The following is a 12,979-nucleotide window of genomic DNA, read 5'->3' on the forward strand; positions in this document are numbered from 1 at the left end:
ATAACGGGCATTTATAAAGCGCCTTATCAGAAGTTCAAAGCGCGTGACAACAATACATGTATACAAAAATCATACAATCACTGTCAGATTCAAACAACACATCATGCACATCTCACATCCCCAGACTCTATACTAAGGAACTATCCGTAGTGTTGTTGGAACAAGTGAGTTTTCAAATTGGACTTAAAAGATGAAATGGATGGAGAGTGACGTAATTGAAAGGGGAGTGAATTCCATAACTGAAATACGATCATGATAATCAGAGACGAGAGATGATGCATGCGTGTCTTCGTGTTTTCCAAGCCCTGAGACTTTCGCTGTGAACGTGGGATCTTTTTCGTGCGCATGTGTGCACACGGGGGTGTTCGGACACCGAAGAGAGTCTGCACAAAGTTGACTCCGAGAAATAAATCTCTCGCCGATAATACAGAAAGATGATGCGTGTGTGAGTGTGTCGACTGGACATAGGAAGAGGAGGAAGAGAGAAAGCGAGCGAGAGAGAGAGAGAGAGAGAGAGAGAGAGAGAGAGAGAAAGACAGACACAAAGAGAGAGAGAGAGAGAGAGAGAGAGAGAGAGAGAGAGAGAGAGAGAGAGAGAGAGAGAGAGAGACACACAGACAGACAAACACAACGAAATAGTGACAAGCAGGCAGAGAGGCAGACAGACAAACACCGCTCGGTCCTATTATAGCACTGTTACTGCTATTTTGAAAGAGGGAGTGGATATTGTTCTTTGTCTGTCTCTCTCTCTCTCTCTGTCTTTGTCTCTCTGTCTTTCTCTATTTCTAAATAAAAATACCAAGTAACCCGCCTGTTTCACCTTTCCCAGCAAATATTACATGTTCAAAACGATCGCACCCGCGCCCTGTGCGCATTCACCAGATAGAGCGACGCCAACACAGCAATTCTCTCCCCATCACATCGCAACGAAAGGACAGTACTCCTTTATTCCAGTGGCTTGGGAAACTGACACCCCATTCTCTCCCCCCCCCCCACCTCTTTCTACCCTGCAAGCTACAACCCCCACCCCCCTACACACCACCTCCCCCCCCCCCAGCCACACGGGACATGACGGGCCACATTGCTGCCACTGGTACCGGCCAGCCACAGGGAACAGGACAAGCCACATTGCTGCCACTGGTACCGGCCAGCCACAGGGGACAGGACAGGCCACATTGCTGCCACTGGTACCGGCTAGCCACACGGGACATGACGCGCCACATTGCTGCCACTGGTACCGGCCAACCACAGGGGACAGGACGGGCCACATTGCTGCCACTGGTACCGGCCAACCACAGGGGACAGGACGGGCCACATTGCTGCCACTGGTACCGGCCAGCCACAGGGGACATGACGGGCCACATTGCTGCCACTGGTACCGGCCAACCACAGGGGACAGGACAGGCCACATTGCTGCCACTGGTACCGGCCAACCACAGGGGACATGACGGGCCACATTGCTGCCACTGGTACCGGCCAGCCACAGGGGACAGGACAGGCCACATTGCTGCCACTGGTACCGGCCAGCCACAGGGGACAGGACAAGCCACATTGCTGCCACTGGTACCGGCCAGCCACACGGGACATGACGCGCCACATTGCTGCCACTGGTACCGGCCAGCCACAGGGGACAGGACGGGCCACATTGCTGCCACTGGTACCGGCCAGCCACACGGGGACATGACGCGCCACATTGCTGCCACTGGTACCGGCCAACCACAGGGGACATGACGGGCCACATTGCTGCCACTGGTACCAGCCAGCCACACGGGACATGACGGGCCACATTGCTGCCACTGGTACCGCCCAGCCACAGGGGACAGGACGGGCCACATTGCTGCCACTGGTACCGGCCAAACACACGGGACATGACGGGCCACATTGCTGCCACTGGTACCGGCCAGCCACAGGGGACATGACGGGCCACATTGCTGCCACTGGTACCGGCCATCCACACGGGACATGACGCGCCACATTGCTGCCACTGGTACCGGCCAGCCACACAGGACATGACGTGCCACATTGCTGCCACTGGTACCGGCTAGCCACAGGGGACATGACGGGCCACATTGCTGCCACTGGTACCGGCCAGCCACAGGGGACATGACGGGCCACATTGCTGCCACTGGTACCGGCCAGCCACAGGGGACAGGACAAGCCACATTGCTGCCACTGGTACCGGCTAGCCACAGGGGACATGACGGGCCACATTGCTGCCACTGGTACCGGCCAGCCACAGGGGACATGACGGGCCACATTGCTGCCACTGGTACCGGCCAGCCACAGGGAACAGGACAAGCCACATTGCTGCCACTGGTACCGGCTAGCCACACGGGACATGACGCGCCACATTGCTGCCACTGGTACCGGCCAGCCACAGGGGACAGGACAGGCCACATTGCTGCCACTGGTACCGGCCAACCACAGGGGACAGGACAGGCCACATTGCTGCCACTGGTACCGGCCAGCCACAGGGGACAGGACAGGCCACATTGCTGCCACTGGTACCGGCCAACCACAGGGGACAGGACAGGCCACATTGCTGCCACTGGTACCGGCCAGCCACAGGGGACATGACGGGCCACATTGCTGCCACTGGTACCGCCCAGCCACAGGGGACAGGACGGGCCACATTGCTGCCACTGGTACCGGCCAGCCACAGGGGACAGGACAGGCCACATTGCTGCCACTGGTACCGGCCAACCACAGGGGACATGACGGGCCACATTGCTGCCACTGGTACCGCCCAGCCACAGGGGACAGGACGGGCCACATTGCTGCCACTGGTACCGGCCAAACACACGGGACATGACGGGCCACATTGCTGCCACTGGTACCGGCCAGCCACACGGGGACATGACGGGCCACATTGCTGCCACTGGTACCGGCCATCCACAGGGGACATGACGGGCCACATTGCTGCCACTGGTACCGGCCAGCCACACGGGACATGACGCGCCACATTGCTGCCACTGGTACCGGCCAGCCACACAGGACATGACGTGCCACATTGCTGCCACTGGTACCGGCCAGCCACACGGGACATGACGCGCCACATTGCTGCCACTGGTACCGGCCAGCCACACGGGACATGACAGGCCACATTGCTGCCACTGGTACCGGCCAGCCACACGGGACATGACGGGCCACATTGCTGCCACTGGTACCGGCCAGCCACACGGGACATGACGGGCCACATTGCTGCCACTGGTACCGGCCAACACAGGGGACAGGACGGGCCACATTGCTGCCACTGGTACCGGCCATCCACAGGGGACAGGACGGGCCACATTGCTGCCACTGGTACCGGCCAGCCAGTCGTCTGCTCGGCTATTGATTGCATGTGTGTGTGTGTGTGTGTGTGTGTGTGTGTGTGTGTGTGTGTGTGTGAGTGTGTGTGTGTGTGGCTGTACGTGCGTGCGTATGTGCGTGTGAGTCTGTGTGTGTGTAAGAAAGGGGAGGGATCGCGGGTAAAGAGAGGGGGAGGGGGGCCTCGAGGATCAGTGCAAACACTGCGGTCATAAAGACACAAGGTGGGAGGGACAGAAAGCAGTGTGTGGCCGTGGCAATCCGGGCATTACTGTGCATTATCCCCCTTCTGCACCACACCATTCTCTCGTCTCCTGCGTAGGGTGATCCACCGCTTCTTTCTCTGTCACTCTGTATTCTTTGTGTCATCTTTCGCTGATCCTTTTTCTTTCGACTCAGTTATTATCCCACTTAGCCACTAGACGTGTTGTCTCCTGCGTAGGGTTATCTGGCGCGCTCTCTCTCTTTCCGAGTCTCTATCTCTCTCTTTTCTCTCTCTCTCTGAGTCTCTATCTCTCTCTTTTCTCTCTCTTCTCTCTCTCGCCCCCTCTCTCTCTCTCTCTTTCAATCTCTCTCTTCCTCTCCCTCTCCCCCCCCCCCCCCCTCTCTCTCCTCCTCATCCCCGTCAGCGTCCTTCACCCCCTCCCATCTTCCCTCCCCTCCCCTCCTCCCCAAAGAGATGACCAGCAGGGCCAACAAGAGAGACACAAGGTCGATGGCCACAAGCGGGGAGGTGTTGACCAAGCAAGTAGCCGCGGTCAGCACTCCGTCGGCTGGGGACAAGGTTGGACAACATCCACTGTCCAAACACACCGTCACACGGCCAGCAAGGAGAGAGGGACGCGGAGAAGAGAGGGTAGTGGTCTAGGAATGACTCCAAGGTGTTAGGAGGTCGCTCGTGTTCTATCAAGTTGTAATGATGGTTGGACAGGCGGGGGGGGGGGGGGGGGAGGTAAGGAGGAGGTGGATGTGAAAAAGTGGCGGCGAGACAGATAAAACCACCGCACTGTGTTCGTGTCTGTCTGTCTGTCTGTCTTTCTCTCTGTTTCTCATTGTCTGTCTGTCTGTCCCTATGTTTCTCATTGTATTTCTCTGTCTGTCTGTCTGTCTGTCTGTCACACACACACACACACACACACACACACACACACACACACACACACACACACATTCAGAGAAACACTTGCACCTCAGGGTGCAGAGAGAGGGTCAGAACTGCACAGGAGTCCGAGGAGGCGAGGTGAAAGGTCGGCATTTCAAAAAATCAAAGGCAACAAAAAACACCTCCCCATTCCAGCGTGCACATCCTGTGTAACCCTTGACAGAGAGTCGCAACATGTGGAGCGAGTTAAGCCGCGCTAGATACAAAAAGAATCTTTTAAACTCACCCCTCCCCTCCTCCTGAACCCCCCCCCCCCCCCACCACTGCCACCAGCCATCAGACTGCACCCTTCACGTTTCCTTCCTGCTGCCTTTCCCCCTCCCTCTCCCTGTCCCCCCCCCCCCCCCCCCCCCCCCCACACACACACATACTTTTTTTGTGTGCTTTGCACATGGCTTTTTCCGTGTCCCCTCCATTCTTAGCACCACGTCAAGGCAAATATGACGACCCGCGGGTGACAATTCCTCTCAATCACACTGTCCACCGCCGCGCTATCGGCGACGCACAGCCTGCGTCAAACCGAAGATTATTTTGCCAGAGAATCCTCAAACAATAGGACCCGTCTTTTCCTCCTTCTTTTATTCACACTGGCTCGGTGGCTGCATGCTTCTTTTTTCTGCAATGTGTGGAGCGGATGCTCCCGAGTTTGCTGTCAAATCGCGCGCTTTGCAAAGTGAATGTCAATAATGAGAAAATCCCAATCGATACGGACCTCTAAGCTCGCAACAAGCGACAACAATAAAAGACCGGGTGAAAGTGGAATTTACTCTGTAATGTTTGCACTGTCCTGCATGTCAAAGACACGCCGGCAGTCACAGCTTATGCTTGTGTTTCCTCAACAGAAGACATAGAAACAGAGGGGGACACACACACACACACACACACACACGGACACTCACACACACACACACACACACACACACACGGACACACACACACACACACACACACGGACACACACACGCACACACACACGGACACACACACACACACGCAATGGCGCCAAGGTAGGTATACGAATCAAAAGCCTAGCATAAAATCTCTCTCTCTCTCACTCTCACTCGCTCTCACTCTCTCTCTCACTCTCTCTCTGATCAGCCAGGCTTGAACAAACACGGGCGGATCAGGAACAGAGTCAGCGACGTGTGTCATTCATTGATCTCCTCCATCACCGGTAGCGTTGGCGACGATGCATGAGGTGAAACACAGGTGGAAACGCGCGGAGCGATTACAGGTATTTTCCATTGCCAGCCAGCCATACGGGTAGAAAAACGTCACCCGTTCTCTGATCATCAAACACTGAAAGACACACAGTGTTGGAGTACCATCTCTCTGTGTGTGTGTTGTGTGTGTGTGTGTGTGTGTGTGTGTCTGTCCATCTCTCTCTCTCTCTCTCTCTCTCTCTCTCTCTCTCTCTCTCTCTCTCTCTCTCTCTCTCTCTCTCTCTCTCTCTCTCTCTCTCTCTCTCTCTCTCTCTCTCTCTCTCTCTCTCTCTCTCTCTCTCTCTCTCTCTCTCTCTCTCTCTCTCTCTCTCTCTCTCTCTCTCTCTCTCTCTCTCTCTCTCTCTCTCTCTCTCTCTCTCTCTCTCTCTCTCTCTCTCTCTCTCTCTCTCTCTCTCTCTCTCTCTCTCTCTCTCTCTCTCTCTCTCTCTCTCTCTCTCTCTCTCTCTCTCTCTCTCTCTCTCTCTCTCTCTCTCTCTCTCTCTCTCTCTCTCTCTCTCTCTCTCTCTCTCTCTCTCTCTCTCTCTCTCTCTCTCTCTCTCTCTCTCTCTCTCTCTCTCTCTGTCTTTCGCAGAGCGACTGCAGTCGATGAAATCGTTTTCTAACTAACCACCTTGCCGTATGATTGCAATGGTGTGTGATGATGCTCAGTGTTTTGAGAGCTGCTAGGCTGCTGCCATACCAGGCTTTGGTTCCAGCTTGCAAGCGAGTCAAAGAGAATGAATCCTCGCTCGCGGTGCATGTCCGCCGTTCTCGTCTTGTTACCTGCCGGGTGAACACAACAAAGAGACCTCTCATTGTTCCCGTGCTGCCTGCTACCTGGCTCTTGCTACCTGGCTCTTGCTACCTGACTCTTGCAGAGATTTACAGTTCCAGGTTGGAGATGTGGCAATGTATTGTGTCGAGGAATTGTATGTGTTGTGTGTGTGTTTTCCCCTGAGCGTTTGATTGCAGGTTTTGCATGGATGTAGATGTAGGTTAAATCCACATCGTTTTTCCAGAAGTTTCGAAGGTGGTTAACTTTATAAACAGTAGATTTTTTTTTGATTTTTTTCATTGGGGATGGGTAGGGGGGGGGGGGGGGTATCAATGCTCTGTCTTACCACCAATCCCTTTTGTCCATCACACACACACACACACACACGCTCACGCACGCACGCACGCACGCACGCACGCGCAGACGCACACACGTACACACCCACGCACACACACACACGCACACACACGCACGCACACACACACACACACACACACACGCACGCACCTTTCTATTCAATCGTTACCGTATGCACAGTACATGGTATTATATTAATGTGTTCCAACCTGAATCAAGACATCCCTCGACAGTTTGTCTTTTTCAAACCTGCCAGGTAGCTACCCGCTTTGCTTCAATATCCGGGAATGTTCGGGCGTCGGTATGATGGCCGGGGACACATATCTTGACAGGTATTAGCAGGTAAAAGAAGCGGCGGCAGTTAGGGGGGGACGGGAGGAAAAGGGAACTGTTGACAGTCTCTGTTCACTGATGTTCACAGCTGACTTGTTCCCTGAAGGGTGCTTTGAAAGGCCCTAATCTACCCGGCTTTGACAAACCTAGTCATGGAGTGATTTTGGGCGGTGTTGTATATCGGGTGTGGACGGGTCGTACGGTAAACTTTTGACCCGCTCTTTCCAAAGTAACAGTCGGTTATGAAAACGGGTTCGTTAAGAGTGTTATTACACGGTGATGTCTCATGGTGTCATGCGGAGAGGAATGATATTGCACGCATGATGACTTTACTGAAGGCTTGGTCGTAATGGGAGTGGTTTTGATGTGTGTGTATGTGTGTGTGTGTGTGTGTGTGTGTGTGTGTGTGTGTGTGTGTGTGTGTGTGTGCGTGCATGCGTGCGTGCGTGCGTGTTTCTGTGTAAGTGTGTGTGTGGGCGGGGGGAGCATGTTATATAGAACTTGAAGTACTCGGAAATGTCAAAAATCAATCAATAACACCAGGGACCTTCCTATCTTTTTGTATGGTTAACCGACCAGCTTTAATATTATACTAAGAGATCATTCTAGGCACGCTCTCTTTGTATAGTTAACCAACCAAGCCTTAAATATCACTTGGAGATTTGCATACATTATAATTCTAGGCATGCTCCCTTCTCTTCCCCCACCCCCTCACTCCGTTGAACATGCGTACTAATGGCTCCATTCTATCTTTCTTTCTGTATTTGGTGTTTAACGTCGTTTTCCACCACGAAGGTTATATCGCGACGGGGAAAGGGGGAAGATGGGATAGAGCCACTTGTCAATTGTTTCTTGTTCACAAATTTAAAGCACTAATGAAAAATTTGCTCCAGGGGCTTGCAACGTGTACAATATATTACCTTACTGGGAGAATGCAAGTTTCCAGTACAAAGGACTTAACATTTCTTACATACTGCTTGACTAACTCCATTCCATTCCACACATGGTTTTGGTATCGACTATCACGGAACCGTTACACCCTCAGACACAGACGCCATAATGACACGATTTATGGAGAGCAGGAAAACAGTGCAACGCCCACCGGATCAGCTCATGGACGATGCCAGAGACCCAAGACAATCTATGTGTGTTGTCGGCAGTCTCTAATGCTGTCAGGCACATCTAAAACTCACAGGTCTTAAAATGTTCATATGCCGCACTCTCTCCTTCTGTCCATTTACATTTACCCTTATTTATTTATTTTTTCTTCATTCCCTTTTTTCAAAAAAATTGTTGCTTCATCTTTTCTTTCTTTTTTCTTTTGAAACGACCTCCTTTGCCTTGCCTCTTCTCCTAGTGAACATCCTTCCCTACACCGCACAACAAACTCCTCGCCGCCACTCAAAATCCACCCCCACACAAAACCTCACAGGTTTATTTCACTTCTTCTCCGGAACAACAAAACAACTCGATACGTTAATCCGGCTTCTCTTCGGCGAAAATATTGATCTGAAATTTGTTCCATCGCTTCTTTTTTCTTGATTTTTCTGATGCCGACTCGGCCTCCCGAGTGTATTACATTCCCCTTTTAAAATAATCCTATACAACGCGCCAGAGAAATAGGCTGCTGAATAAGAGACTAAAAGTCCTAAAAGCAACTGAGCATTATAACACCAAAGATGTCGTAGACATGCTCATGTCCTCACAGCAAGCCTTCATTCAATTCGGAAGATGGCGCTCCAGACTTAATCCCTCAACCACCTTCCCTTCCCTTCCCTTCCCTTCCCTTCCCTTCCCTTCCCTTCCCTTCACTCACTCACTCACTCACTCACTCACTCACTCACTCACACACCCCCCCCCCCCCACCCACAGAATGTCGTAAAGACGGTAGAAAAGCTGTCATGCGATGAAGACGACAGCAGGCAAAGAAAACTGTCAGACAGGCTGAGAATGGTTCTGCGATGGAGATGACAGACAAACAAACAGACAAGCAGGCAGACAGACGGGCTGAGAGTCATTCTGCAGTTAAGATGATAGACACTGACAGGCAAACAGAAAACCGTATAAGTTATATACTGGCATACAGGCTGAGAATGGTTCTGCGATGAAGATAAAAGAAAAACAGACGGGGTGGGGTGGGGTTGGGTGTCATGGCAGGGAGGGTGAGAAGCCTGTGTGGTCACAACTTAATGACGGCCGTCTGGTGGCGCGGGGAACAGGCGAGCTTGACGATCCTTTAAATCAATACTACTCCTTCATCCTTAGCGGAGTTAGCCATTCACTTTCAACTCCCCACCCCCCACTCCACCACCTCAACTACCGCCGTCCTACGTCCCATTCTCTGTGTCTCTCTTTCTGTCTGTCTGTGACATTTTGCTCTTCCGTTCGTTGTCACCATTCAAGCCCACAGTCCTCGATCTGTCTCTGGAACTCAAATGAACACCTATCTGCTGACCCACTCATACCTAGTCACCCACCGATCCCTTTAAGGCTATAGTTCATTTTTACAGACAAATAGTAATCAATTTCTCTCTGGCAGAAACACTACAACTCGACACAACCAGAGACCCTGAAGCCAAAACGAGACAACCACCGTTTCCAAACGTAGCTGGGGAAGAGAGAGAGAGAGAGAGAGAGAGAGAGAGAGAGAGAGAGAGAGAGAGAGAGAGAGAGAGACAGAGAGAGAGACAGAGAGAGAGAGAGAGTGAGAGAGAGAGAGAAACAGAGACAGGGAGAGAGACAGAGACAGAGAGAGAGACAGAGAGAGATAGAAACAGAGAAACAGAGAGAGAGAGGGAGAGAGACACACACAGAGGGAGAGAGAGACACACAGAGAGACAGAGAGGGCGAGAGAGACAGAGAGAGACAAAGAGACAGAGAGAGCAAGAGAGAGCAAGAGAGAGAGATGGAAGGAGGGAGGAAGAGAGAGAGAGAGAGAGAGAGAGAGAGAGAGAGAGAGACAGACAGACAGACAGACAGAGACAGAGAGCGACAGACACAGACAGACACAGACAAAGACCGAGACACACAGCGAAACCGCATGTTATTAGTTAGAGACAATGTCCTGTAACTAGCTGCTATCGCCTCTGGGTCTGTCTGGGTCAATGTGATCAATAGTTTGACAAGTCTATGACGGTCAAGAAGGGTAACCGACCAATTCTTCACACTGACCATCTGCTGCTGGGTCAGTTGCTGACCACACAGTGGTGCACACCCGCTTTGGAGGCGCGAGCTGCTGATTGGCGTGTTCATGATCGACAGTCGTGAGGTCATTCGGTGCGTCTTCTTGTCTTAGGTGCCAGTAAAAATCGGATTTCTTCTTGGTTAAAACAATTTTATTCAAATAGTTCGCAGAATACAATAACGCACATGTGTTCTTGTTGTAATGGAGCACAACGTGCTCTTATTAAGAAGGAGACTTTTTTTTTTTAATCTCGAATTTTTTCATTGCAACCCTTCTTGTTGATACTGTTTTTAGTTCCCCTGGGACTGATTCCGTATGGATCTCACTTACTGTTGTTGATACTGTTTTTAGTTCCCCTGGGACTGATTCCGTATGGATCTCACTTACTGTTGTTGATACTGTTTTTAGTTCCCCTGGGACTGATTCCGTATGAATCTCACTTACTGTTGTTGATACTGTTTTTAGTTCCCCTGGGACTGATTCCGTATGGATCTCACTTACTGTTGTTGATACTGTTTTTAGTTCCCCTGGGACTGATTCCGTATGGATCTCACTTACTGTTGTTGATACTGTTTTTAGTTCCCCTGGGACTGATTCCGTATGGATCTCACTTACTGTTGTTGATACTGTTTTTAGTTCCCCTGGGACTGATTCCGTATGGATCTCACTTACTGTTGTTTATAATAAGAATGCTTTGTTCTTTGATCACGTATGAAGCAGATTTGATTCGGAAGGCTTTTTCTTTACAATTAATGTCTGAGACTCTTTTTATTTCAAATCGAAAGACGGAGAGTTACCTGATGGTCGTTAGTCGCCCGTGATGTGAAGTTTCAAAAACATCATGACAGTACTCAGTGTTTCATGTCAGGTGTGGACCAAAGAATCCCTGCAGAACGGATACATCAATAGTGTCGGCATTTCTTTCAACGTAAACCACAAAATTAGGTGGCAAGAAAATCACAATATTTGCGAAAAGCAGCATCATCAAGCCTTAAAAGCAGCATCATCAAGCCTTAAAAGCAGCATCATCAAGCCTTAAAAGCAGCATCATCAAGCCTTAAAAGCAGCATCATCAAGCCTTAAACAACAAGGACACAAAGTTGAGTACCAGAACATTCTTCGACATTGCCATCGCCAGTACTGTTCTACAAATAGTGCCAGAGATATCGGACCAAAGAATCTGTCCACTAGGCGTTGCAGCAAGTACTTCCGGCGGGTTTGGCCCGAGGAGAGAAATCTTGCGGTACTCATTGATCCAATCAATAGAAACAGTCTACTAGCTGGCTGGAGCTCGCTCTAAGCTCTCGGTGTCGGTGTATTTACCCTACCAACTTTCTGTTTCTGCTTTTCGTAGCTTTTGCGTGTCTGTGTGCAGGGAGGGGGGGGGGGGGGGGGACGGACGTACTCGGGTGGTAGCTGAGCGTTTTGTTACAAATTCCATTTCTATCTTAAAGTTAAAAACAAGATTCACGTTCTATTTTTGCTCCTTGGTTTGTAGTATGATGTAGGATGGTTTTCAGGGAACACGGTGTACGTCTTGCTACTTTCTTTTTTGAGAAACTGGCTATTTTATCATTGCGCGCAAAACTCTTGCCCTTCCTTTAGATAATCTATCTCGTGTTTTGTTCTTACGACAAAGACAGATCTTAACCTACCTGCTTGCCCTTCCTTCAGATAATCTATCTCGTGTTTTGTTCTTACGACAAAGACAGATCTTAACCTACCTGCTTGCCCTTCCTTCAGATAATCTATCTCATGTTTTGTTCTTACGACAAAGACAGATCTTAACCTACCTGCTTGCCCTTCCTTCCATATTTTCAAAAACAATTGATTTAAACAAAAAGTCTGATAACACCTTGCCTACTGTTTCACTTCAGTCCCCAAAGCTCAAAATAATAAAAATCAAAAGAGTGTAACACTTCAAAGATATCAACCAGGAGAAACATCATGCTGTACCAGATCATCATCCGACTGAGATACATATATCTGCTTCCTCTATAGCACAGAGAAAACATCGATTTGTTCTGGCAGAAAACAGAAGGCGCGATTTGCAGTTCCCTTTTACGATGACTTGTGCTGTCTTCCTCCCCTGGCTTCCTGGGACTCACCCCCACTAAGCCAGACAGACAAGACACGAGGGACTCATCCCCACTGAGCCAGACAGACAAGACACGAGGGACTCATCCCCCACTAAGCCAGACAGACAAGACACGAGGGACGTCTCATCCCCCACTAAGCCAGACAGACAAGACACGAGGGACTCATCCCCCACTAAGCCAGACAGACAAGATACGAGGGACTCATCCCCCACTAAGCCAGACAGACAAGACACGAGGGACTCATCCCCCACTAAGCCAGACAGACAAGACACGAGGGAGTGTTAGGCCAGACAGCGACACGACACTAGAAAAAAGAAAAAAGATGGCAGCATGCAAGAAGTAAGTGAAAAGTCGAGGGTTGGGGCGGGGTGGAGATGTACGGTTCCAAAACAAGATTGTAAATCAATATCACTGTCTGTCTGTCTGTCTGTCTGTGTCCCTGTCTACTCGCACCCCCCCTCCTCTCCCTCTCTCTCTCTCTCTCTCTCTCTTTTTCTCTCTCTAGTTTGAAAAATGTTCTGGTGAAATGTGCGTACTTTCCGATGCGAAGCGAAAATG

General features: G+C 50.7%; 2 protein-coding genes across 4 annotated transcripts in view; one reads left to right on the forward strand and one right to left on the reverse strand.

Annotated features, from left to right (window-relative positions):
- Window positions 1-12,979, reverse strand: part of LOC138959477 (genetic suppressor element 1-like) — a 119,012-nt gene that overhangs the window by 64,867 nt on the left and 41,166 nt on the right. The gene's annotated exons all lie outside the window — the stretch shown is intronic.
- On the forward strand, window positions 3,186-10,579 carry LOC138950192 (RNA-binding protein 25-like). Its single transcript, XM_070321941.1, has 3 exons — window positions 3,186-3,303; window positions 9,678-9,835; window positions 10,025-10,579. The coding sequence occupies exons 1-3, from the start codon at window positions 3,186-3,188 to the stop codon at window positions 10,190-10,192; spliced, it is 444 nt and encodes a 147-aa protein (XP_070178042.1). The 3' UTR covers window positions 10,193-10,579.

This window comes from Littorina saxatilis, linkage group LG1 (assembly GCF_037325665.1).
Source record: "Littorina saxatilis isolate snail1 linkage group LG1, US_GU_Lsax_2.0, whole genome shotgun sequence".
NCBI classification, from domain to species: Eukaryota; Metazoa; Mollusca; class Gastropoda; order Littorinimorpha; family Littorinidae; genus Littorina; species Littorina saxatilis.